Source organism: Scyliorhinus torazame, chromosome 12 (genome assembly GCF_047496885.1).
Source record: "Scyliorhinus torazame isolate Kashiwa2021f chromosome 12, sScyTor2.1, whole genome shotgun sequence".
Classification (NCBI taxonomy): Eukaryota; Metazoa; Chordata; class Chondrichthyes; order Carcharhiniformes; family Scyliorhinidae; genus Scyliorhinus; species Scyliorhinus torazame.
Window position 1 is genome coordinate 220,404,867 of NC_092718.1, and position 27,738 is coordinate 220,432,604.

Here is a 27,738-nt window from a genome sequence, read left to right on the forward strand (position 1 = left end):
AGTGAGAGTCAGCACCTTCAGGAACTGTGACCCAGTGAGAGTCAGCACCTTCAGGAACGGTCCCCCAGTGAGAGTTAGCATCTTCAGGAACTGTCTCCCAGTGAGAGTCAGCACCTTCAGGACCAGTCCTCAGTGAGAGTCAGCACCTTCAGAACTGTCTCCCAGTGAGAGTCAGCACCTTCAGGACCTGTCCTCAGTGAGAGTCAGCACCTTCAGGAACTGTCTCCCAATTAGAGTCAGTACATTTAGGAACTGTCTCCCAGTGAGAGTCAGCACGTTCAGGGACTGTCCCCAGTGAGAGCCAGCACCTTCAGGAACTGTCTCCCAGTGAGAGTCAGCACCTTCAGGAACTGTCCCCCAGTGAGAGTCAGCACCTACAGGAACTGTCCCCAGTGAGAGTCAGCACCTTCAGTATATGTCCCTCAGTGAGAGTCAGCACCTTCAGGAACTGTCCCCCAGTGAGAGTCAGCACCTTCAGGAACTGCCCCCAGTGAGAGTCAGCACCTTCAGGAACTGTGTCCCAGTGAGAGTCAGCACCTTCAGGAACTGTCCCCCAGTGAGAGTCAGCACCTTCAGGAACTGCCCCCAGTGAGAGTCAGCACCTTCAGGAACTGTGTCCCAGTGAGAGTCAGCACCTTCAGGAATGTGTCCCCCAGTGAGAGTCAGCACCTTCAGGAACTGCCCCCAGTGAGAGTCAGCACCTTCAGGAACTGTGTCCCAGTGAGAGTCAGCACCTTCAGGAATGTGTCCCCCAGTGAGAGTCAGCACCTTCAGGAACTGCCCCCAATGAGAGTCAGCACCTTCAGGAACTGTGTCCCAGTGAGTGTCAGCACCTTCAGGAACTGTCCCCCAGTGAGAGTCAGCACCTTCAGGAACTGTGTCCCAGTGAGAGTCAGCACCTTCAGGAACTGTGTCCCAGTGAGAGTCAGCACCTTCAGGAACTGTGTCCCAGTGAGAGTCAGCACCTTCAGGAACTGCCCCCCAGTGAGAGTCAGCACCTTCAGAAATGTGTCCCCCAGTGAGAGTCAGCACCTTCAGGATCTGTGTCCCAGTGAGAGTCAGCACCTTCAGGAACTGTCCCCCAGTTCAAGTCAGCACCTTCAAGAACTGTCCCGCAGTGAGAGTCAGCACCTTCAGGAACTGCCCCCCAGTGAGAGTCAGCACCTTCAGGAATGTGTCCCCCAGTGATAGTCAGCAACTTCAGGAGCTGTGTCCCAGCGAGAGTCAGCACCTTCAGGAACTTCCCCGTGAGCAGTGTTTTCATGGCTGTGGTTGTTTGAGGAATTTGGTTTCATCCATAATTCTTTTATTTCGTTCGAATTTATTATCATTTGCACCTCAAAATAATCATTTTCACTGCATTAAATGTGTGATGTCACAGATTTATTGAGTATACAATATTAACGGTAACTGAATGCTTCTCAGAAACACTTTGCGCAATTTTAGCCAGAGCACCCAATGAGCATCGATGCCAAAGTCCTGTCCTGAATTCCAGATATCCGACCTTCACTCACAGCTCCTTCCCTGCTGACCGCAACCTCCATTTCCCCATTGGTTTGTTGTACATTTCAAATCAACGGTGAATGAATTGTCCTGGTCTTTGCTCCGTCACAGCTCTGGAACGCTCTCTGACTCAGCCTTCCAGCTTTGAATGGACGAGGTGGATGTTTCTGACATTTCCTGTCTGGGTCGATGATATTGACCAGTTCATTTGCGACAGAGGGTGAATAATGTGTTATTCTGGACTGGTCTCTCCATGCTCAAAATAACAATGTATCCGCAGTTTCTTTCCTTCTGTAGAACCTGTTGCTGCTAATCCCAGTTCTCTGCAAACGTCATGGGAACACCTTCTAATCAAGTTTGTCTCTAAACTGACCATTGCTGTAAGGTCATTCCATAGATACCAAGCGTTTCTCAAGATTCCACTTAGTCAATTAATATTAGAGATTTTAATAGCAGTATAACATTTTCAGGCTTCAATACATTGTGATTAACCTCTTCCTCTATTACAGAATTCCAATTCAACAATTCCCATTCTAATTTACTGCCCCCCAGGAACTCGTAGCTGGTCCCAATTTGCTCAGATGCGGGCCCGGTGTGCAGGCTCAAGGAGCTGACCCCACATTGTGCTGTAGGGGTGGACGAGATTGGTGGGCTGATTCTCACTGTCCACGATAGCTTTCCTCTCATTGGCCCATTTCACCAGCCCCCCCTCCAGGTTGTAGACCTTCAGTGGCCCACGTAGACCCTGCCCAGCATCACTCGCGAGAAACTCCAGGAGTTTCTGTGCCACTTTCGAGGAGCGATATCCCACGGTGCAATAGCACACCACCTCCGTCATCTCATGGCTATCTGCAAAAACAAAATGGCAAAAGACTAGTCCAACAGCGTGAGAAGCAGAAACCTTTGCCAGGTGGCACGGTGATAGAAACACAGTTAGATCCACCTGACAACCTGGAGCTCCATCCAGACACAACACCTAGAGAGTGAGAATAAAGAGCCAGCTGGATAAACAACCCTGTCCTGGTGAGATAGCTAACCAAATCCCCCAATCCCACTGTCTCTCCCGACCCCCAATCCCGCTGTCTCTCCGGAACCCCGAATCCCACTGTCTGTCCGGATCTCCCAATCCCACTGTCTCTCTGGATCCCCCAATCCCGCTGTCTCTCCCGACCCCCAATCCCACTGTCTCTCCGGAACCCCGAATCCCAGTGTCTCTCAGGATCCCCCAATCCCACTGTCTCTCCGGAACCCTGAATCCCACTGTCTGTCCGGATCGCCCAATCGCGCTGTCTCTCAGGATTCCCCAGTCCTGCTGTCTCTCCGGATCCCCCAATCCCGCTGTCTCTCCGGATCAACCAATCCCGCTGTCTCTCCGGATCCCCCAATCCCGCTGTCTCTCCGGATCCCCCAATCCCACTGTCTCTCCCAACCCCCAATCCCACTGTCTCTCCAGATCCCCCAATCCCGCCGTCTCTCTGAATCCCCCAATCCCACTGTCTCTCCCAACCCCCGATCCCGTTGTCGTTCCCGATTCCCAATCCCCGTCTGTTCGGATACCCCAATCCCACTGTCTCTCCCGATCCCCCAATCCCACTGTCTCCCAGATCCCCCAATCCCACTGTCTCTCCCGACCCCCAATCCCAGTCTCTCCGGATCCCCCAATCCCGCTGTCTCTCCGGATCCCCCAATCCCACTGTCTCTCCCGACCCCCAATCCCGCTGTCTCTCCCGACCCCCAATCCCACTGTCTCTCCGGATCCCCCAATCCCGCCGTCTCTCTGAATCCCCCAATCCCACTGTCTCTCCCAACCCCCGATCCCGTTGTCGTTCCCGATTCCCAATCCCCCTGTCTGTTCGGATACCCCAATCCCACTGTCTCTCCCGATCCCCCAATCCCACTGTCTCCCAGATCCCCCAATCCCACTGTCTCCCGACCCCCAATCCCAGTCTCTCCGGATCCCCCAATCCCGCTGTCTCTCCGGATCCCCCAATCCCACTGTCTCTCCCGACCCCCAATCCCGCTGTCTCTCCCGACCCCCAATCCCACTGTCTCTCCAGATCCCCCAATCCCGCCGTCTCTCTGAATCCCCCAATCCCACTGTCTCTCCCAACCCCCGATCCCGTTGTCGTTCCCGATTCCCAATCCCCCTGTCTGTTCGGATACCCCAATCCCACTGTCTCTCCCGATCCCCCAATCCCACTGTCTCCCAGATCCCCCAATCCCACTGTCTCTCCCGACCCCCAATCCCAGTCTCTCCGGATCCCCCAATCCCGCTGTCTCTCCGGATCCCCCAATCCCACTGTCTCTCCCGACCCCCAATCCCGCTGTCTCTCCCGACCCCCAATCCCACTGTCTCTCCGGATCCCCCAATCCCACTGTCTCTCCGGATCCCCCAATCCCACTGTCTCTCCCGACCCCCAATCCCGCTGTCTCTCAGGATCCCCAATCCCGCTGTCTCTCCGGACCCTCCAATCCCGCTGTCCTCCGGATCCCCCAATCCCACTGTCTCTCCGGATCCCCTAATCCCACTGTCTCTCCGGATCCCCCAATCCCACTGTCTCTCCGGAACCCTGAATCCCACTGTCTCTCCGGATCGCCCAATCCCGCTGTCTCTCTGGATCCCCCAATCCCGCTGTCTCTCCGGATCCCCCAAACCCACCGTCTCCCGGATCCCCAATCCCCCCGTCATCCGGATCCCCCAATCCCACTGTCTCTCCGGATCCCCCAATCCCGCTGTCTCTCCGGATCCCCCAATCCCACTGTCTCTCCGGATCCCCCAAGCCCACTGTCTCTCCGGATCCCCCAAGCCCACTGTCTCTCCGGATCTCCCAATCCCACTGTCTCTCCGAATCCCCCAGTTCCCATCTCTCCGGACCCCCCAATCCCGCTGTCTCTCCCGATCCCCCAATTCCCATCTCTCCAGATCCCCCAATCCCACTGTCTCTCCGGATCCCCTAATCCCCATCTCTCCGGATCCCCCAATACCACGGTCTCTCCTGACCCCCAAACCCACCGTCTCTCCCGACCCCCAATCCCGCTGTCACTCCGGATCCCCCAATCCCACTGTCTCTCCTGACCTCCAATCCAGCTGTCTCTCCGAACCTCCAATCCCACTGTCTCTCCCGACCTCCAGTCCCACTGTCTCTCCGGATCCCCCAATCCCACTGTCTCTCCAGATCCCCCAATCCCACTGTCTCTCCCGATCCCCAATCTCACTGTCTCTCCAGATCCCCCTATCCCACAGTCTCTCCCGACCTCCCAATCCCACTGTCTCTCCCGATCCCCCAATCCCACTGTCTCTCCCGATCCCCCAATCCCACTGTCTCTCCGGATCCCCCAATCCCACTGTCTCTCCGGATCCCCCATCCCACTGTCTCTCCCGGCCCCCAATCCCGCAGTCTCTCCGGATCCCCCCAATCCCACTGTCTCTCCCGATCCCCAATCCCACTGTCTCTCCGGATCCCCCAATCCCACTGTCTCTCCAGATCCCCCTATCCCGCTGTCTCTCCGGATCCCCCAATCCCGCTGTCTCTCCGGATCCCCCAATCCCGCTGTCTTTCCGGATCCCCCAATCCCGCTGTCTCTCCGGATCACCCAATCCCACTGTCTCTCCCAGCCCCCAATCCCGCTGTCCCTCTGGATCCCCCAATCCCGCTGTCTCTCCGGATCCCCAATCCCGCTGTCTCTCCGGAACCCCGAATCCCACTGTCTCTCCGGAACCCCGAATCCCAGTGTCTCTCAGGATCCCCCAATCCCACTGTCTCTCCGGAACCCTGAATCCCACTGTCTGTCCGGATCGCCCAATCCCGCTGTCTCTCAGGATTCCCCAGTCCTGCTGTCTCTCCGGATCCCCCAATCCCACTGTCTCTCCGGATCCCCCAATCCCGCTGTCTCTCCGGATCCCCCAATCCCGCTGTCTCTCCGGATCCCCCAATCCCGCTGTCTCTCCGGATCCCCCAATCCCGCTGTCTCTCCGGATCCCCCAATCCCGCTGTCTCTCCGGATCCCCCAATCCCACTGTCTCTCCCAACCCCCAATCCCACTGTCTCTCCGGATCCCCCAATCCCGCCGTCTCTCTGAATCCCCCAATCCCACTGTCTCTCCCAACCCCCGATCCCGTTGTCGTTCCCGATTCCCAATCCCCCTGTCTGTTCGGATACCCCAATCCCACTGTCTCTCCCGATCCCCCAATCCCACTGTCTCCCAGATCCCCCAATCCCACTGTCTCTCCCGACCCCCAATCCCAGTCTCTCCGGATCCCCCAATCCCGCTGTCTCTCCGGATCCCCCAATCCCGCTGTCTCTCCGGATCCCCCAATCCCGCTGTCTCTCCGGATCCCCCAATCCCGCTGTCTCTCCTGATCACCCAATCCCACTGTCTCTCCCGACCCCCAATCCCGCTGTCTCTCCCGACCCCCAATCCCACTGTCTCTCCGGATCCCCCAATCCCGCCGTCTCTCTGAATCCCCCAATCCCACTGTCTCTCCCAACCCCCGATCCCGTTGTCGTTCCCGATTCCCAATCCCCCTGTCTGTTCGGATACCCCAATCCCACTGTCTCTCCCGATCCCCCAATCCCACTGTCTCCCAGATCCCCCAATCCCACTGTCTCTCCCGACCCCCAATCCCACTGTCTCTCCGGATCCCCCAATCCCACTGTCTCTCCAGATCCCCCTATCCCGCTGTCTCTCCGGATCCCCCAATCCTGCTGTCTCTCCGGATCCCCCAATCCCGCCGTCTCTCCGGATCCCCCAATCCCGCTGTCTCTCCGGATCCCCCAATCCCGCTGTCTCTCCGGATCACCCAATCCCACTGTCTCTCCCGGCCCCCAATCCCGCTGTCCCTCTGGATCCCCCAATCCCGCTGTCTCTCCGGATCCCCAATCCCGCTGTCTCTCCGGAACCCCGAATCCCACTGTATCCCAGATCCCACAATCCCACTGTCTCTCCGGAACCCCGAATCCCACTGTCTCTCCGGAACCCCGAATCCCAGTGTCTCTCAGGATCCCCCAATCCCACTGCCTCTCCGGAACCCTGAATCCCACTGTCTGTCCGGATCGCCCAATCGCGCTGTCTCTCAGGATTCCCCAGTCCTGCTGTCTCTCCGGATCCCCCAATCCCGCTGTCTCTCCGGATCCCCCAATCCCGCTGTCTCTCCGGATCCCCAATCCCGCTGTCTCTCCGGATCCCCCAATCCCGCTGTCTCTCCGGATCCCCCAATCCCGCTGTCTCTCCGGATCCCCCAATCCCGCTGTCTCTCCCGACCCCCAATCCCACTGTCTCTCCCGACCCCCAATCCCGCTGTCTCTCCGGATCCCCCAATCCCGCTGTCTCTCCGGACCCCCCAATCCCGCCGTCTCTCCCGACCCCCAATCCCGCTGTCTCTCCGGATCCCCCAATCCCGCTGTCTCTCCGGATCCCCCAATCCCGCCGTCTCTCCCGACCCCCAATCCCGCCGTCTCTCCCGACCCCCAATCCCGCGGTCTCTCTGAATCCCCCAATCCCACTGTCTCTCCCGACCCCCAATCCCACTGTCTCTCCAGATCCCCCAATCCCGCCGTCTCTCTGAATCCCCCAATCCCACTCTCTCTCCCAACCCCCGATCCCGTTGTCGTTCCCGATTCCCAATCCCCCTGTCTGTTCGGATACCCCAATCCCACTGTCTCTCCCGATCCCCCAATCCCACTGTCTCCCAGATCCCCCAATCCCACTGTCTCTCCCGACCCCCAATCCCAGTCTCTCCGGATCCCCCAATCCCGCTGTCTCTCCGGATCCCCCAATCCCACTGTCTCTCCCGACCCCCAATCCCGCTGTCTCTCCCGACCCCCAATCCCACTGTCTCTCCGGATCCCCCAATCCCGCCGTCTCTCTGAATCCCCCAATCCCACTGTCTCTCCCAACCCCCGATCCCGTTGTCGTTCCCGATTCCCAATCCCCCTGTCTGTTCGGATACCCCAATCCCACTGTCTCTCCCGATCCCCCAATCCCACTGTCTCCCAGATCCCCCAATCCCACTGTCTCTCCCGACCCCCAATCCCAGTCTCTCCGGATCCCCCAATCCCGCTGTCTCTCCGGATCCCCCAATCCCACTGTCTCTCCCGACCCCCAATCCCGCTGTCTCTCCCGACCCCCAATCCCACTGTCTCTCCGGATCCCCCAATCCCACTGTCTCTCCCGATCCCCCAATCCCACTGTCTCCCAGATCCCCCAATCCCACTGTCTCTCCCGACCCCCAATCCCAGTCTCTCCGGATCCCCCAATCCCGCTGTCTCTCCGGATCCCCCAATCCCACTGTCTCTCCCGACCCCCAATCCCGCTGTCTCTCCCGACCCCCAATCCCACTGTCTCTCCGGATCCCCCAATCCCGCCGTCTCTCTGAATCCCCCAATCCCACTGTCTCTCCCAACCCCCGATCCCGTTGTCGTTCCCGATTCCCAATCCCCCTGTCTGTTCGGATACCCCAATCCCACTGTCTCTCCCGATCCCCCAATCCCACTGTCTCCCAGATCCCCCAATCCCACTGTCTCTCCCGACCCCCAATCCCAGTCTCTCCGGATCCCCCAATCCCGCTGTCTCTCCGGATCCCCCAATCCCACTGTCTCTCCCGACCCCCAATCCCACTGTCTCTCCAGATCCCCCAATCCCGCCGTCTCTCTGAATCCCCCAATCCCACTGTCTCTCCCAACCCCCGATCCCGTTGTCGTTCCCGATTCCCAATCCCCCTGTCTGTTCGGATACCCCAATCCCACTGTCTCTCCCGATCCCCCAATCCCACTGTCTCCCAGATCCCCCAATCCCACTGTCTCTCCCGACCCCCAATCCCAGTCTCTCCGGATCCCCCAATCCCGCTGTCTCTCCGGATCCCCCAATCCCACTGTCTCTCCCGACCCCCAATCCCGCTGTCTCTCCCGACCCCCAATCCCACTGTCTCTCCGGATCCCCCAATCCCACTGTCTCTCCGGATCCCCCAATCCCACTGTCTCTCCCGACCCCCAATCCCGCTGTCTCTCAGGATCCCCAATCCCGCTGTCTCTCCGGACCCTCCAATCCCGCTGTCCTCCGGATCCCCCAATCCCACTGTCTCTCCGGATCCCCTAATCCCACTGTCTCTCCGGATCCCCCAATCCCACTGTCTCTCCGGAACCCTGAATCCCACTGTCTCTCCGGATCGCCCAATCCCGCTGTCTCTCTGGATCCCCCAATCCCGCTGTCTCTCCGGATCCCCCAAACCCACCGTCTCCCGGATCCCCAATCCCCCCGTCATCCGGATCCCCCAATCCCACTGTCTCTCCGGATCCCCCAATCCCACTGTCTGTCCGGATCGCCCAATCCCGCTGTCTCTCTGGATCCCCCAATCCCGCTGTCTCTCCGGATCCCCCAAACCCACCGTCTCCCGGATCCCCAATCCCCCCGTCATCCGGATCCCCCAATCCCACTGTCTCTCCGGATCCCCCAATCCCGCTGTCTCTCCGGATCCCCCAATCCCACTGTCTCTCCGGATCCCCCAAGCCCACTGTCTCTCCGGATCCCCCAAGCCCACTGTCTCTCCGGATCTCCCAATCCCACTGTCTCTCCGAATCCCCCAGTTCCCATCTCTCCGGACCCCCCAATCCCGCTGTCTCTCCCGATCCCCCAATTCCCATCTCTCCAGATCCCCCAATCCCACTGTCTCTCCGGATCCCCTAATCCCCATCTCTCCGGATCCCCCAATACCACGGTCTCTCCTGACCCCCAAACCCACCGTCTCTCCCGACCCCCAATCCCGCTGTCACTCCGGATCCCCCAATCCCACTGTCTCTCCCGACCTCCAATCCAGCTGTCTCTCCGAACCTCCAATCCCACTGTCTCTCCCGACCTCCAGTCCCACTGTCTCTCCGGATCCCCCAATCCCACTGTCTCTCCAGATCCCCCAATCCCACTGTCTCTCCCGATCCCCAATCTCACTGTCTCTCCAGATCCCCCTATCCCACAGTCTCTCCCGACCTCCCAATCCCACTGTCTCTCCCGATCCCCCAATCCCACTGTCTCTCCCGATCCCCCAATCCCACTGTCTCTCCGGATCCCCCAATCCCACTGTCTCTCCGGATCCCCCATCCCACTGTCTCTCCCGGCCCCCAATCCCGCAGTCTCTCCGGATCCCCCCAATCCCACTGTCTCCCCCGATCCCCAATCCCACTGTCTCTCCGGATCCCCCAATCCCACTGTCTCTCCAGATCCCCCTATCCCGCTGTCTCTCCGGATCCCCCAATCCCGCTGTCTCTCCGGATCCCCCAATCCCGCTGTCTCTCCGGATCCCCCAATCCCGCTGTCTCTCCGGATCACCCAATCCCACTGTCTCTCCCGGCCCCCAATCCCGCTGTCCCTCTGGATCCCCCAATCCCGCTGTCTCTCCGGATCCCCAATCCCGCTGTCTCTCCGGAACCCCGAATCCCACTGTCTCTCCGGAACCCCGAATCCCAGTGTCTCTCAGGATCCCCCAATCCCACTGTCTCTCCGGAACCCTGAATCCCACTGTCTGTCCGGATCGCCCAATCCCGCTGTCTCTCAGGATTCCCCAGTCCTGCTGTCTCTCCGGATCCCCCAATCCCACTGTCTCTCCGGATCCCCCAATCCCACTGTCTCTCCGGATCCCCCAATCCCGCTGTCTCTCCAGATCCCCCAATCCCGCCGTCTCTCTGAATCCCCCAATCCCACTGTCTCTCCCAACCCCCGATCCCGTTGTCGTTCCCGATTCCCAATCCCCCTGTCTGTTCGGATACCCCAATCCCACTGTCTCTCCCGATCCCCCAATCCCACTGTCTCCCAGATCCCCCAATCCCACTGTCTCTCCCGACCCCCAATCCCAGTCTCTCCGGATCCCCCAATCCCGCTGTCTGTCCGGATCCCCCAATCCCGCTGTCTCTCCGGATCCCCCAATCCCGCTGTCTCTCCGGATCCCCCAATCCCGCTGTCTCTCCGGATCACCCAATCCCACTGTCTCTCCCGACCCCCAATCCCGCTGTCTCTCCCGACCCCCAATCCCACTGTCTCTCCGGATCCCCCAATCCCGCCGTCTCTCTGAATCCCCCAATCCCACTGTCTCTCCCAACCCCCGATCCCGTTGTCGTTCCCGATTCCCAATCCCCCTGTCTGTTCGGATACCCCAATCCCACTGTCTCTCCCGATCCCCCAATCCCACTGTCTCCCAGATCCCCCAATCCCACTGTCTCTCCCGACCCCCAATCCCACTGTCTCTCCGGATCCCCCAATCCCACCGTCTCTCCAGATCCCCCTATCCCGCTGTCTCTCCGGATCCCCCAATCCCGCTGTCTCTCCGGATCCCCCAATCCCGCTGTCTCTCCGGATCCCCCAATCCCGCTGTCTCTCCGGATCCCCCAATCCCGCTGTCTCTCCGGATCACCCAATCCCACTGTCTCTCCCGGCCCCCAATCCCGCTGTCCCTCTGGATCCCCCAATCCCGCTGTCTCTCCGGATCCCCAATCCCGCTGTCTCTCCGGAACCCCGAATCCCACTGTATCCCAGATCCCACAATCCCACTGTCTCTCCGGAACCCCGAATCCCACTGTCTCTCCGGAACCCCGAATCCCAGTGTCTCTCAGGATCCCCCAATCCCACTGCCTCTCCGGAACCCTGAATCCCACTGTCTGTCCGGATCGCCCAATCGCGCTGTCTCTCAGGATTCCCCAGTCCTGCTGTCTCTCCGGATCCCCCAATCCCGCTGTCTCTCCGGATCCCCCAATCCCGCTGTCTCTCCGGATCCCCCAATCCCGCTGTCTCTCCGGATCCCCCAATCCCGCTGTCTCTCCGGATCCCCCAATCCCGCCGTCTCTCCCGACCCCCAATCCCGCTGTCTCTCCGGATCCCCCAATCCCGCTGTCTCTCCGGATCCCCCAATCCCGCCGTCTCTCCCGACCCCCAATCCCGCTGTCTCTCCGGATCCCCCAATCCCGCGGTCTCTCTGAATCCCCCAATCCCACTGTCTCTCCCGACCCCCAATCCCACTGTCTCTCCAGATCCCCCAATCCCGCCGTCTCTCTGAATCCCCCAATCCCACTCTCTCTCCCAACCCCCGATCCCGTTGTCGTTCCCGATTCCCAATCCCCCTGTCTGTTCGGATCCCCCAATCCCACTGTCTCTCCCGATCCCCCAATCCCACTGTCTCCCAGATCCCCCAATCCCACTGTCTCTCCCGACCCCCAATCCCAGTCTCTCCGGATCCCCCAATCCCGCTGTCTCTCCGGATCCCCCAATCCCACTGTCTCTCCCGACCCCCAATCCCGCTGTCTCTCCCGACCCCCAATCCCACTGTCTCTCCGGATCCCCCAATCCCGCCGTCTCTCTGAATCCCCCAATCCCACTGTCTCTCCCAACCCCCGATCCCGTTGTCGTTCCCGATTCCCAATCCCCCTGTCTGTTCGGATACCCCAATCCCACTGTCTCTCCCGATCCCCCAATCCCACTGTCTCCCAGATCCCCCAATCCCACTGTCTCTCCCGACCCCCAATCCCAGTCTCTCCGGATCCCCCAATCCCGCTGTCTCTCCGGATCCCCCAATCCCACTGTCTCTCCCGACCCCCAATCCCGCTGTCTCTCCCGACCCCCAATCCCACTGTCTCTCCGGATCCCCCAATCCCACAGTCTCTCCGGATCCCCCAATCCCACTGTCTCTCCCGACCCCCAATCCCGCTGTCTCTCCCGACCCCCAATCCCGCTGTCTCTCCGGACCCTCCAATCCCGCTGTCCTCCGGATCCCCCAATCCCACTGTCTCTCCGGATCCCCCAATCCCACTGTCTCTCCGGAACCCTGAATCCCACTGTCTCTCCGGAACCCCGAATCCCACTGTCTCTCCGGAACCCCCAATCCCACTGTCTTTCCGGAACCCTGAATCCCACTGTCTGTCCGGATCGCCCAATCCCGCTGTCTCTCTGGATCCCCCAATCCCGCTGTCTCTCCGGATCCCCCAAACCCACCGTCTCCCAGATCCCCAATCCCCCCGTCATCCGGATCCCCCAATCCCACTGTCTCTCCGGATCCCCCAATCCCACTGTCTGTCCGGATCGCCCAATCCCGCTGTCTCTCTGGATCCCCCAATCCCGCTGTCTCTCCGGATCCCCCAAACCCACCGTCTCCCGGATCCCCAATCCCCCCGTCATCCGGATCCCCCAATCCCACTGTCTCTCCGGATCCCCCAATCCCGCTGTCTCTCCGGATCCCCCAAACCCGCTGTCTCTCCCGACCCCCAATCCCACTGTCTCTCCGGATCCCCCAATCCCGCCGTCTCTCTGAATCCCCCAATCCCACTGTCTCTCCCAACCCCCGATCCCGTTGTCGTTCCCGATTCCCAATCCCCCTGTCTGTTCGGATACCCCAATCCCACTGTCTCTCCCGATCCCCCAATCCCACTGTCTCCCAGATCCCCCAATCCCACTGTCTCTCCCGACCCCCAATCCCAGTCTCTCCGGATCCCCCAATCCCGCTGTCTCTCCGGATCCCCCAATCCCACTGTCTCTCCCGACCCCCAATCCCGCTGTCTCTCCCGACCCCCAATCCCACTGTCTCTCCGGATCCCCCAATCCCACAGTCTCTCCGGATCCCCCAATCCCACTGTCTCTCCCGACCCCCAATCCCGCTGTCTCTCAGGATCCCCAATCCCGCTGTCTCTCCGGACCCTCCAATCCCGCTGTCCTCCGGATCCCCCAATCCCACTGTCTCTCCGGATCCCCCAATCCCACTGTCTCTCCGGAACCCTGAATCCCACTGTCTCTCCGGAACCCCGAATCCCACTGTCTCTCCGGAACCCCCAATCCCACTGTCTTTCCGGAACCCTGAATCCCACTGTCTGTCCGGATCGCCCAATCCCGCTGTCTCTCTGGATCCCCCAATCCCGCTGTCTCTCCGGATCCCCCAAACCCACCGTCTCCCAGATCCCCAATCCCCCCGTCATCCGGATCCCCCAATCCCACTGTCTCTCCGGATCCCCCAATCCCACTGTCTGTCCGGATCGCCCAATCCCGCTGTCTCTCTGGATCCCCCAATCCCGCTGTCTCTCCGGATCCCCCAAACCCACCGTCTCCCGGATCCCCAATCCCCCCGTCATCCGGATTCCCCAATCCCACTGTCTCTCCGGATCCCCCAATCCCGCTGTCTCTCCGGATCCCCCAAACCCTCTGTCTCTCCGGATCCCCCAATCCCACTGTCTCTCCGGATCCCCCAAGCCCACTGTCTCTCCGGATCCCCCAAGCCCACTGTCTCTCCGGATCTCCCAATCCCACTGTCTCTCCGAATCCCCCAGTTCCCATCTCTCCGGACCCCCCAATCCCGCTGACTCTCCCGATCCCCCAATTCCCATCTCTCCAGATCCCCCAATCCCACTGTCTCTCCGGATCCCCTAATCCCCATCTCTCCGGATCCCCCAATACCACGGTCTCTCCTGACCCCCAATCCCACCGTCTCTCCCGACCCCCAATCCCGCTGTCACCGGATCCCCCAATCCCACTGTCTCTCCCGACCTCCAATCCAGCTGTCTCTCCGAACCTCCAATCCCACTGTCTCTCCCGACCTCCAGTCCCACTGTCTCTCCGGATCCCCCAATCCCACTGTCTCTCCAGGTCCCCCAATCCCACTGTCTCTCCCGATCCCCCAATCCCACTGTCTCTCCGGATCCCCCAATCCCACTGTCTCTCCCGGCCCCCAATCCCGCAGTCTCTCCGGATCCCCCCAATCCCACTGTCTATCCCGATCCCACAATCCCGCTGTCTCTCCCGATCCCCAATCCCACTGTCTCTCCGGATCCCCCAATCCCACTGTCTCTCCAGATCCCCCTATCCCGCTGTCTCTCCGGATCCCCCAATCCCGCTGTCTCTCCGGATCCCCCAATCCCGCTGTCTCTCCGGATCCCCCAATCCCGCTGTCTCTCCGGATCCCCCAATCCCGCTGTCTCTCCGGATCACCCAATCCCACTGTCTCTCCCGGCCCCCAATCCCGCTGTCCCTCTGGATCCCCCAATCCCGCTGTCTCTCCGGATCCCGCTGTCTCTCCGGATCCCCCAATCCCACTGTCTCTCCCGACCCCCAATCCCACTGTCTCTCTGGATCCCCAATCCCGCTGTCTCTCCGGATCCCCCAAACCCACTGTCTCCCGGATCCCCAATCCCCCCGTTATCCGGATCCCCCAATCCCACGGTCTCTCCGGATCCCCCAATCCCGCTGTCTCTCCGGATCCCCAAATCCCGCTGTCTCCCCGGATCCCCCAATCCCCCTGTCTCTCCGGATCCCCCAAGCCCACTGTCTCTCCGGAACTCCCAATCCCACTGTCTCTCCGAATCCCCCAATTCCCATCTCTCTGGACCCCCCAATCCCGCTGTCTCTCCCGATCCCCCCATTCCCATCTCTCCAGATCCCCCAATCCCACTGTCTCTCCCGATCCCCCAATCCCACTGTCTCTCCCGATCCCCCAATCCCACTGTCTCTCCCGACCCCCAATCCCACCGTCTCTCCGGAGCCCCAATCCCGCAGTCTCTCCCGATCCCCCAATCCCACTGTCTCTCCCGATCCCCAAATCCCACTGTCTCTCGGGATCCCCCAATCCCACTGTCTCTCCCGACCCCCAATCCCACTGTCTCTCCCGACCCCCAATCCCACTGTCACTCCCGACCCCCAATCCCGCAGTCTCTCCCGATCCCCCAATCCCACTGTCTCTCCCGATCCCCCAATCCCACTGTCTCACCCGACCCCCAATCCCACTGTCTCTCCGGATCCCCCAATCCCACTGTCTCTCCCGATCCCCCAATCCCACTGTCTCTCCGGATCCCCCAATCCCACTGTCTCTCCCGACCCCCATCATCGCCTATCTTCTCTTTTCCATTTTCCAGCCCACTCATATCCTTTAATTCCCCGAGAGAACGAAAATCTGACTTTTCCTGCCTGAATACATATTGACCGACGGAGCATTCCGAACCCTCTGAGGGACGGAATTCCAAAGATTCACAACCCTCTGGGTGAAGTAATTTCTCCTCACTCAGTCATAGAATTCCCACAGTGCAGGAGGCCATTTTGGAACAGGCCGACACACTGCCCCCCAGTATCCAGGAAGCCTTCCTCCAACCCTCGGCTGGCGAACTTAATCTTCTCCAGGTGGAGAGATTCCGAGAGGTCAGCGAGCCAGTCTGCAGCTGTGGGCGGTGCTGCCGATCGCCAGCCGAGCAGGATTCTCCGGCGTGCGATTAGGGAAGCGAAAGCAAGGGCGTTGGCCCCCTTCCCCATGTGTAACTCTGGCTGCTCCGATACCCCGAAGATTGCCACTATTGGGCATGGCTTCACCCTCACCCCCACAACCTTGAACATTGCCTCGGAGAAGGCTGTCCAGAACCCAGCAAGCTTGCGGCCAGCCCAGAACATGTGGGTGTGGTTGGCCGGGCCCCTCTGGCACCGCTCACATTTGTCCCCCACCTCCGGGAAGAACCTGCTCATTCGGGTTCTGGTCAGGTGCGCTCTGTGCACCACTTTGAGCTGCATTGCATGCTAACGTCCTGTGCTCCTTGTACCAGCACATCCCAGGCTCCTTCAACATCAACGCTTGCAAGTTTCACACCGTTTAAAAATATTCTGCTTTTCTATTCTGACAACCAGAATGAATAGCTTCACATTTCACCACATTAGAGTCTATCTGCCATCACGGTGCCCACTCACTAAACCAGTCTATATCCCTCGACGGCCTCTCTGTCGCCTCTTACAATCCACCTTCCCACCTAATTTGGAATCCTCAGCAAATCTTGAAACATGACTTTCTGTCTTTCAGTCTAAGTCATAGAACATAGAACATAGAACAATACAGCGCAGTACAGGCCCTTCGGCCCACGATGTTGCACCAAAAAAAAAGCCATCTAACCTACACTATGCCATTATCATCCATATGTTTATCCAATAAACTTTTAAATGCCCTCAATGTTGGCGAGTTCACTACTGTAGCAGGTAGGGCATTCCACGGCCTCACCACTCTTTGCGTAAAGAACCTACCTCTGACCTCTGTCCTATATCTATTACCCCTCAGTTTAAAGCTATGTCCCCTCGTGCCAGCCATTTCCATCCGCAGGAGAAGGCTCTCACTGTCCACCCTATCTAACCCCCTGATCATTTTGTATGCCTCTATTAAGTCTCCTCTTAACCTTCTTCTCTCCAACGAAAACAACCTCAAGTCCATCAGCCTTTCCTCATAAGATTTTCCCTCCATACCAGGCAACATCCTGGTAAATCTCTGCACCCGCTCCAAAGCCTCCACGTCCTTCCTATAATGCGGTGACCAGAACTGTACGCAATACTCCAAATGCGGCCGTACCAGAGTTTTGTACAGCTGCAACATGACCTCATGACTCCGGAACTCAATCCCTCTACCAATAAAGGCCAACACTCCATAGGCCTTCTTCACAACCCTATCAACCTGGGTGGCAACTTTCAGGGATCTATGTACATGGACACCTAGATCCCTCTGCTCATCCACACTTCCAAGTACTTTACCATTAGCCAAATATTCCGCATTCCTGTTATTCCTTCCAAAGTGAATCACCTCACACTTCTCTACATTAAACTCCATTTGCCACCTCTCAGCCCAGCTCTGCAGCTTATCTATATCCCTCTGTAACCTGCTACATCCTTCCACACTATCGACAACACCACCGACTTTAGTGTCGTCTGCAAATTTACTCACCCACCCTTCTGCGCCTTCCTCTAGGTCATTGATAAAAATGACAAACAGCAACGGCCCCAGAACAGATCCTTGTGGTACGCCACTTGTAACTGAACTCCATTCTGAACATTTCCCATCAACCACCACCCTCTGTCTTCTTTCAGCTAGCCAATTTCTGATCCACATCTCTAAATCACCCTCAATCCCCAGCCTCCGTATTTTCTGCAATAGCCTACCGTGGGGAACCTTATCAAACGCTTTACTGAAATCCATATACACCACATCAACTGCTCTACCCTCGTCTACCTGTTCAGTCACCTTCTCAAAGAACTCAATAAGGTTTGTGAGGCATGACCTACCCTTCACAAAGCCATGCTGACTATCCGTGATCATATTATTCCTATCTAGATGATTATAAATCTTGTCTCTTATAATCCCCTCCAAGACTTTACCCACTACAGACGTGAGGCTCACTGGTCTATAGTTGCCGGGGTTGTCTCTGCTCCCCTTTTTGAACAAAGGGACCACATTTGCTATCCTCCAGTCCTCTGGCACTATTCCTGTAGCCAATGATGACATAAAAATCAAAGCCAAAGGTCCAGCAATCTCTTCCCTGGCCTCCCAGAGAATCCTAGGATAAATCCCATCAGGCCCTGGGGACTTATCTATTTTCAGCCTGTCCAGAATTGCCAACACCTCTTCCCTACGTACCTCAATGCCATCTATTCTAATAGCCTGGGTCTCAGCATTCTCCTCCACAACATTATCTTTTTCCTGAGTGAATGCTGACGAAAAATATTCATTTAGTATCTTGCCTATCTCTTCAGGCTCCACACACAACTTCCCATCCCTGTCCTTGACTGGTCCTACTCTTACCCTAGTCATTCGCTTATTCCTGTCATACCTATAGAAAGCTTTTGGGTTTTCCTTGATCCTACCTGCCAAATACTTCTCATGTCCCCTCCTTGCTCGTCTTAGCTCTCTCTTTAGATCCTTCCTCGCTACCTTGTAACTATCCATCGCCCCAACTGAAACTTCACACCTCATCTTCACATAGGCCTCCTTCTTCCTCTTAACAAGAGATTCCACTTCTTTGGTAAACCACGGTTCCCTCGCTCTACGCCTTCCTCCCTGCCTGACCGGTACGTACTTATCAAGAACACGCAGTAGCTGATCCTTGAACACGCTCCACTTATCCAGTGTGCCCAACACTTGCAGCCTACTTCTCCAACCTATCCCCCCCAAGTCACGTCTAATGGCATCATAATTGCCCTTCCCCCAGTTATAACTCTTGCCCTGCGGTGTATACTTATCCCTTTCCATCACTAACGTAAACGTCACCGAATTGTGGTCACTGTCCCCAAAGTGCTCTCCTACCTCCAAATCCAACACCTGGCCTGGTTCATTACCCAAAACCAAATCCAACGTGGCCTCGCCTCTTGTTGGCCTGTCAACATATTGTGTCAGGAAACCCTCCTGCACACACTGTACAAAAAACGACCCATCTAATGTACTCGAACTATATCTTTTCCAGTCAATATTTGGAAAGTTAAAGTCTCCCATAATAACTACCCTGTTACTTTCGCTCTTATCCAGGATCATCCTCGCCATCCTTTCCTCTACATCCCTAGAACTATTTGGAGGCCTATAGAAAACTCCCAACAGGGTGACCTCTCCTTTCCTGTTTCTAACCTCAGCCCATACTACCTCGGAAGATGAGTCCCCATCTAGCATCCTCTCCGCCACCGTAATACTGCTCTTGACTAGCAGCGCCACACCTCCCCCTCTTTTGCCTCCTTCTCTGAGCTTACTAAAACACCTAAACCCCAGAACCTGCAACATCCATTCCTGTCCCTGCTCTATCCATGTCTCCGAAATGGCCACAACATCAAAGTCCCAGGTACCAACCCATGCTGCCAGTTCCCCTAACTTATTTCGTATGCTCCTGGCATTGAAGTAGACACACTTCAAACTACCTACCTGAACACTGGCCCCCTCCTGCGACGTCAAATCTGTGCTCCTGACCTCTATACTCTCATTCTCCCGTACCCTAAAACAACAATCCAGGTTCCCATGCCCCTGCTGCATTAGTTTAAACCCCCCCAAAGAGCACTAACAAATCTCCCCCCCAGGATATTTGTGCCCCTCAGGTTCAGATGTAGACCATCCTGTCTGTAGAGGTCCCACCTTCCCCAGAAAGAGCCCCAGTTATCCAGAAATCTGAATCCCTCCCGCCTGCACCATCCCTGTAGCCACGTGTTTAATTGCTCTCTCTCCTATTCCTCATCTCATTATCACGTGGCACGGGCAACAACCCAGAGATAATAACTCTGTTTGTTCTAGTTCTGAGCTTCCATCCTAGTTCCCTGAAAGCCTGCCTGACATCCTTGTCCCCTTTCCTACCTATGTCGTTAGTGCCAATGTGGACCACGACTTGGGGCTGCTCCCCCTCCCCCTTAAGGACCCGGAAAACACGATCCGAGACATCACGTACCCTTGCACCTGGGAGGCAACATACCAAACGTGAGTCTCTCACGCTCCCACAAAATCTCCTATCTGTGCCCCTGACTATCGAGTCCCCAATTACTAATGCTCTGCTCCTCTCCCCCCTTCCCTTCTGAGCAACAGGGACAGACTCCGTGCCAGAGGCCCGTACCCCATGGCTTACCCCTGGTAAGTCCCCCCCCCCACAAGTATCCAAAGCGGTATACTTGTTTCTCAGGGGAACGACCGCAGGGGATCCCTGCACTGACTGCTTCTTCCCAGTCCCTCTTACAGTTACCCATCTATCTCCAATCTTTGGTGTAACTAATTTCCTGAAGCTGCTATCTATGACCCCCTCTGCCTCCCGAATGATCCGAAGTTCTTCCAACTCCAGCTCCAGTTCCCTAACTCGGTCTTGGAAGAGCTGGAGATGGCAGCACTTCCTGCAGGTAAAATCAGCAGGGACACTAACGGCATCCCTCACCTCAAACATCCTGCAGGAGGAACATTGCACTCCCTTCCCTGCCATCCCTCTAACTTTCAACCAAGATCTGGCTAACAACTAAATTTTAAAAAATAAATAATAATAATAATAATACAATATGGTACTTACCTCACACCAATGGGTTTTATTATTAGGTTAGAGGAGGAGGGCGGGTGGGAGACACTACACGTGTAGTGTCTCGGGTTTCCTCTCCACCAGAATTTATTGGTGAGGGACTTCCCAGAAGTCCGCGGGTCGAACTTCCTGTTCCCGCCTTAAAAAATAATTTTTTTTAAAAATACAACAGCAAAGAGGAACAGAAACAGGACCAGGTAAGTGTTTACTGAATTACTCACCCACCAGCACCCCCCGCATGAATGAAGATTGTAAGTAGCTGAGGCCCCAGCAATGATCCTTGCAGTTTCCCACTATTCACTGCCCGGCAACTTAGGGACAAAAACATTAACGCCCACTCTCTGTTTTCTATCCATTAACCAATCCTCTATTCGTGCTAATATATTACCCCCATCTCCCCGAGTCCTTATCTTGTCTGTTAACCTTTTGTGTGGTACCTTGTCAAATGCATTTTGCAAATCCAGGTACATCCACTGGCTCTTCTTTATCTACCCTACTACTTACATCCTCAAAAACTAACAAATTTGTCAAATAGGATTTAATAAGAATATAAGAACATTTTGCTTTAGTAATGCCAGATTGCCCTGTTCTAATCAGGTTATGCTTTTCTTTTTTTTTTTAAATATGTTTTATTGAAATTTTTTCCCCAAACAACAATTTTTCCCCTCTTGCAAAGCAAACGCAACAATAATACAGAAATTGTTAACAATACACAAGTAACAAAACCCCTTTATCTTTGACCTAAACTAAACTAACCCCCCCCCCCCTCCCCCCAGGGTTGCTGCTGCTGGTCATCTGTCTTCCCTCTAACGTTCCCCTAGGTAGTCGAGAAATGGCTGCCACCGCCTGGTGAACCCTTGAGCCGATCCTCTCAGGGCAAACTTTATCTGCTCCAGTTTAATGAACCCCGCCATATCGTTTACCCAGGCCTCCAGTCCGGGGGGTTTCGCCTCCTTCCACATGAGTAGGATCCTGCGCCGGGCTACTAGGGACGCAAAGGCTACAACGTCGGCCTCTTTCGCCTCCTGCACTCCCGGCTCTTCCGCAACTCCAAATAGAGCTAACCCCCAGCCTGGTTTGACCCAGGCCTTCACAACCCGCGAAATCACTCCCGTCACTCCCTTCCAATACCCTTCCAGTGCCGGACACGCCCAAAACATATGTGCGTGGTTTGCCGGGCTCCCGCCACACCTCCCACACTTGTCCTCCACTCTAAAGAACCTGCTCAATCTTGCTCCCGTTATGTGTGCTCTATGTAGCACCTTAAATTGAATCAGGCTAAGCCTGGCGCATGAGGAAGAGGAATTTACCCTGCTTAGGGCATCAGCCCACATACCCTCCTCTATCTCCTCCCCTAGTTCTTCTTCCCACTTTCCTTTTAGTTCGCCCACCGACTCCTCCCCCTCTTCCCTCATCTCTCGGTAAATCTCTGACACATTGCCCTCTCCAACCCACACCCCTGAAAGCACCCTGTCCTGTATCCCCTGTGTCGGGAGCAACGGAAATTCCCTCACCTGTTGTCTAGTAAACGCCCTCACCTGTATATATCTCAAGAAATTTCCCCGGGGCAACTTATACTTTTCCTCCAATGCTCCCAAGCTCGCAAAAGTCCCATCTATAAATAAATCTCCCACCCTCCTAATTCCCAACTGGTACCAGCTCTGAAATCCTCCATCCATTCTTCCTGGGGCGAACCTATGGTTGTTCCTGATTGGGGACCCCACCAGGGCTCCCCGCACCCCTCTCTGTCGCCTCCACTGTCCCCAGATATTCAATGTTGCCGCCACTACCGGGTTTGTGGTAAACTTTTTAGGCGAGATCGGTAGCGGCGCCGTCACCAGCGCCTCTAAACTCGTCCCTTTACAGGACTTTCTCTCCAGTCTTTTCCACGCCGCTCCCTCACCCTCCATCATCCATTTACGTATCATTGCCACATTGGCGGCCCAATAGTAATCGCCCAAGTTCGGTAGTGCCAATCCTCCTCTGTCCCTACTACGCTGAAGGAACCCCCTCCTTACTCTCGGAACTTTCCCTGCCCACACGAAGCTCGTGATGCTCCTGTCTATTTTATTAAAAAAGGTCTTGGTGATTAGTATAGGGAGACATTGAAATACAAATAAGAACCTCGGGAGGACCATCATCTTAATTGCTTGCACCCTGCCCGCCAGCGATAGAGGCTGCATGTCCCACCCCTTGAAGTCCTCCTCCATTTGTTCTACCAACCGTGTCAGATTAAGTCTGTGCAAGGTTCCCCAGCTCCTAGCGATCTGAATCCCCAGGTATCGGAAGTTTCTTTCCACTTTCCTTAGAGGCAAGCCTTCTATCTCTCTACTCTGGTCCCCTGGATGTATCACAAATGATTCACTCTTCCCCATGTTTAGCCTATACCCCGAGAAATCCCCGAACCCCCTCAAAATTCGCATAACCTCTATCATCCCCCCCGCTGGGTCCGACACGTATAACAATAGGTCATCCGCGTATAACGAGACTCGGTGTTCTTCTCCCCCTCTAATCACCCCTCTCCATTTCCTGGAGTATCTCAACGCCATGGCCAGAGGTTCGATTGCCAACGCAAACAACAATGGAGACAGCGGGCATCCCTGTCTTGTTCCCCTATATAATCGAAATACTCCGATCTATGTCGACCTGTAACTACGCTTGCCGTTGGAGCCCCATAAAGAAGTCTAACCCAGCTAATAAACCCATTCCCAAACCCAAACCTCCTTAACACTTCCCATAAATACTCCCACTCCACCCTATCAAATGCCTTCTCTGCGTCCATTGCCGCCACTATCTCTGCTTCCCCCTCCACTGGGGGCATCATTATCACCCCTAATAGTCGTCGCACGTTAACATTCAGTTGTCTCCCTTTTACGAACCCTGTCTGGTCTTCGTGCACCACCCCCGGGACACAGTCCTCTATCCTCGATGCCAGTACCTTTGCCAACAATTTGGCGTCCACGTTCAATAATGAAATGGGTCGATAGGACCTGCACTGCAACGGATCTTTATCCCTCTTCAAAATTAACGATATCGTCGCCACCGACATCGTCGGGGGTAGAGTCCCCCCTTTCCTGGCCTCATTGAACGTCCTCACCATCAACGGGGCCAACAAGTCCACATATTTTCTGTAATACTCCACCGGGAACCCGTCTGGTCCTGGGGCCTTCCCTGCTTGCATGCTTCCCAGTCCCTTAATAACCTCGTCCACCCCAATCGGTGCCCCCAGGCCTACCACCCCCCGCTCCTCCACTTTCGGGAACCTCAATTGGTCCAGGAACTGCCTCATCCCCTCCTCTCCCTCTGGGGGTTGAGACCTATACAGTTCCTCATAGAAGGTCTTGAACACCTCATTTATCTTTCCTGCCCTTCGCACCGTGTCTCCCCTTTCGTCTCTAATTCCTCCTATCTCCCTCGCTGCTGCCCTCTTTCGCAATTGATGAGCCAACAGGCGACTAGCCTTTTCCCCATATTCATACCTCCTCCCCTGTGCCTTCCTCCACAGTACCTCCGCCTTTCTGGTGGTCAGAAGGTCAAATTCCGTCTGGAGTCGTCTCCTCTCCCTGTACAATTCCTCCTCCGGGGTCTCTGCAAATTCCCTATCCACCCTTAAAATCTCCCCCAGTAATCTTTCCCTTTCCTTGGCCTCTGTTTTCCTTTTGTGGGCCCCAATGGAGATCAGCTCTCCTCTGACCACCGCTTTTAGTGCTTCCCATACCACTCCCACAGGGACCTCGCCGTCGTCATTGACCTCCAGGTATCTCTCAATACACCCCCACACTCTTGCACACACTCCCTCATCCGCCATCAGTCCCACATCTAATCGCCAGAGTGTTCTCTGCCCCTTTCCTCTCCTAATTCCAGGTCCACCCAATGTGGGGTATGATCCGAAACCGCTATGGCTGAGTACTCAGCTTCTTCCACCCTAGAGATCAACGACCTTCCCAAAACAAAAAAATCTATCCGGGAGTACACTTTATGGACATGGGAGAAGAAGGAAAACTCCCTAGCCCTAAGTCTAAGAAATCGCCATGGATCCACTCCCCCCATTTGGTCCATAAACCCCTTAAGTACCTTGGCCGCTGACGGCCTTCTTCCGGTCCTCGAGCTGGATCTATCTAGCCCCGGGTCCAGCACCGTATTAAAGTCCCCTCCTAAAATTAAGTTTCCTACCTCCAGGTCCGGTATACGCCCCAGCATCCGTCTCATAAATCCCGCATCATCCCAGTTTGGGGCATACACATTAACCAACACGACCTCCATTCCCTCCAGCCTGCCACTCACCATTACATATCTACCTCCGCTATCTGCTACGATGTTCTTTGCTTCAAATGCTACCCGTTTCCCCACCAAAATGGCCACCCCTCTATTCTTTGCGTCCAGTCCTGAGTGGAACACCTGTCCCACCCATCCTTTCCTTAGCCTAACTTGGTCCGCCACCTTTAGGTGCGTCTCTTGGAGCATAACCACGTCTGCCCTTTCAAATGCGCGAGCACTCGGGCCCTTTTTATCGGTCCGTTCAGGCCTCTCACGTTCCACGTGATCAGCCTCACTAGGGGGCTACCTGCCCCCCTCCCGTGTCGACTCGCCATTACCTTCTCGAGGCCAGTCCCATATCCCGCCTCCGCGCTCCCGCTCGCTCCCCCAGCGTCGCACACCATCCCCGCCCACCCACTCTTTAGCCATTTCCTTTTGGATTTCCGCAGCAGCAACCCAGTTGTCCCCCCCCCCCCCCTTCCCCTCCCCGCTAGATCTCTTTCTAGCATGATTGCTCCCCCCATATTACTTCCGTAAGTCAGCTGACTTCAACTGACCCCGGCTACTCCTGCTCACTCCTCAACCCCCCCGTGTGGGGAACTCCCATCCGCCTTGCGCCTGTCTTCCCACCTTATTCTTTCTGGCACGGGAACATCCCTTTACCTGACCCGCCTCTTATGGCGCAGCTCCCTTTCCCCTCCCCCTCCCCTTCCCCATTCTCCATCTATGTCCCGTCTTTCCCCCCTCACCGGCGCCCACATTTCCCCAATGTCTCCCCCCTTCCCAATTTACTTCTCAATTAACTTCAACCATAACATTAACAATAACATTTCCTGCAGCATCAGTCCCTCAGTTCCGATCCAATTTCTCTTCTTTGATGAAGGTCCATGCTTCCTCCGCCGTCTCGAAATAATGGTGTCTCTCCTGATATGTGACCCATAGTCTTGCCGGCTGCAGCATCCCGAACTTCACCTTCCTTTTATGCAACACCTCTTTGGCTCGGTTGAAGCTCGCCCTCCTTCTCGCCACCTCCGCACTTCAATCCTGGTATACCCGTACCACTGCATTCTCCCATCTGCTACTCCGCACCGTTTTAGCCCATCTCAGGACCTCTTCTCTATCCTTAAGGCGGTAAAATCGCACGATTATCGCCCTGGGTGGTTCTCCCGCTTTTGGTCTTCTCGCCGGAATCCGATTTGCCCACTCCACCTCCAAGGGGCCCGTAGGGGCCTCAGCACCCATCAGTGAGCTCAGCATCGTACTTGCGTACTCTCCACAGTCCACTCCTTCCACACCCTCAGGGAGACCCAGTATCCGAAGGTTCTTCCTTCGCGCTCCATTTTCTAGGGCTTCGATCCTTTCAGTACACTTTTTATGAAGTGCCTCGTGCGTCTGTGTCTTAACCGCCAGGCCCAGGATCTCGTCCTCAATATCTGTCACCTTCTGCTCCACCACGCGGAGCTCTGTCTCCTGGGTCTTTAATGTCTCCTTGAGCCCCTCAGTTGCCTGTAGCAACGGGGTCAGCACCTCCCTCTTCAGCAGCTCCACGCACCGTCTCACAATTTCATCCTGCTCAGGCCCCCACGTCGCCTGCGCTTTCTCCGCCGCCATCTTGTACTTCTCTCTTTCTGACCCTTTGGTCGACGATTCCTCGCGCTGCAGCCGCCGCCGCCGGTTTTTTCCTCCTTCGTTTGGGGGGGGACACCCTTCTCACACACCCCACACCGGGTTGCGTCGTCGAAGAATTCCCCGTTGGGGCTCTTAAAAGAGCCCGAAGGTCCGTCGGAGCTGGAGCCGCTGAAGCGTGCGGCTAGCTAGGCATCACCGCAACCGGAAGTCCCTTCAGTGGCCTTGATGAGGTCTTTTCACAGTTGTTCCCTCTGCTGCTAGAATTCACCTTTGATACAGGCCCTCAGGTCAGCTTGCAGCTTTAAGGTTATGCTTTTCTAAGTGCATTGTTAAGACTTCCTTAACCTTTGGTGCCCTGAATTCCCCCAATCCCATTATCTCCTCAACACCTCTCCAAAAGCACATCCCATTGCTCCTCAACACCATTTAGTTTCTGTTTCAATCTCCTACCCTGTGAACCAAAAGAGAGGGAGGGACGAGGGCAAATGGGGGAAAGCTGACGGAAGGGTTGGAGAAAAGCAGGAGGGAGTGAGCTTGGGAGACTTGCAAGGAGAGTGGGTCAGAGGGACAAGTATGGGAAAGGGAGAGCGGGAAGGAGGGGGGAGGATAAGGGAGGGGGAGGGAGGCGGAAGACAGGGTGCAGAGGAGTTCAGGAGAGAGGGACTGAGGAGGAAAGGGAGGGGATTGTGGGAGGGGGAGGGGTGAGAATGAGGGGAGGAGGGGCATTGAGGGGGCGAGAATGAGGGGAGGGAGCGGTTTGAGGAGGGAGAGAGAATGAAGGGAGAGGAAGGGGATTGACGGAGAGAATGAGGGGAGGAGGGGATTGAGGCGGGCAAGAGAATGAGGGAAGAGGGAGGGGATTAAGGGAGGGGGAGAGAATGAAGAGGGGGGGGAAAGAGGGAAAATAAGGGGAGTGGGTGACCTTGAACACTTTTAAAAACCTGAGAGTTTCAATGGAAAAATCATTGCTTTATTGATTCCTGTCGGCAACAACGGACCTGATGTTTTCCAGATCGGCTCGGGCATTACTGGCAAAGCCATCAGTTGTTGCTCAGCCCTAATTGCCCTTGAACTGTGTGGGTGGTTGGCCGTTTAGGAGGGTAAAACAAAGAACAATAAAGCACAGGAACTGGCCCTTCGGCCCTCCAAGACTGTGCCGACCATGCTGCCCGTCTACCCTAAAACCTTCCACACTTCCGGGGTCCGTATCCCTCGGTTCCCATCCCATCCATGTGTTTGTCAAAGCGCCCCTTAAATGTCAAGCGGAGATTAATTCTGTCCCCGAGATTCTTTTCCATATATTTCCCTCTCCCTGATGTTAGACTGACTGGCCTGTCGTTACCTGTTTTTTTCCCTACTTACCTTCTTGAATGATGGTTTAGCTCAGTGGGCTAGACAGCTGGTTTGTGGTGCAGAACAAGGCCAGCAGCGCGGGTTCAATTCCCGTACCAGCTGAGAATTCTGAATTCTCCCTCAGTGTACCCGAACAGGCACGGAATGTGGCGACTAGGGGCTTTTCACAGTAACTTCATTGCAGTGTTAATGTAAGCGTCCTTGTGACAATAAA

General features: G+C 56.2%; 1 protein-coding gene across 1 annotated transcript in view; it reads right to left on the reverse strand.

Moving 5' to 3' along the window:
* Nucleotides 1–1,366: 1,366 nt before the first annotated feature.
* Nucleotides 1,367–27,738, reverse strand: part of LOC140387006 (tRNA uridine(34) hydroxylase-like) — a 38,996-nt gene continuing 12,624 nt past the window's right edge. The window contains exon 4 of the mRNA XM_072469981.1: nucleotides 1,367–2,352. Within this exon, the coding sequence (XP_072326082.1) occupies nucleotides 2,081–2,352 (272 nt within the window). The 3' untranslated portion in view covers nucleotides 1,367–2,080. The remainder of the gene's footprint in view (nucleotides 2,353–27,738) is intronic.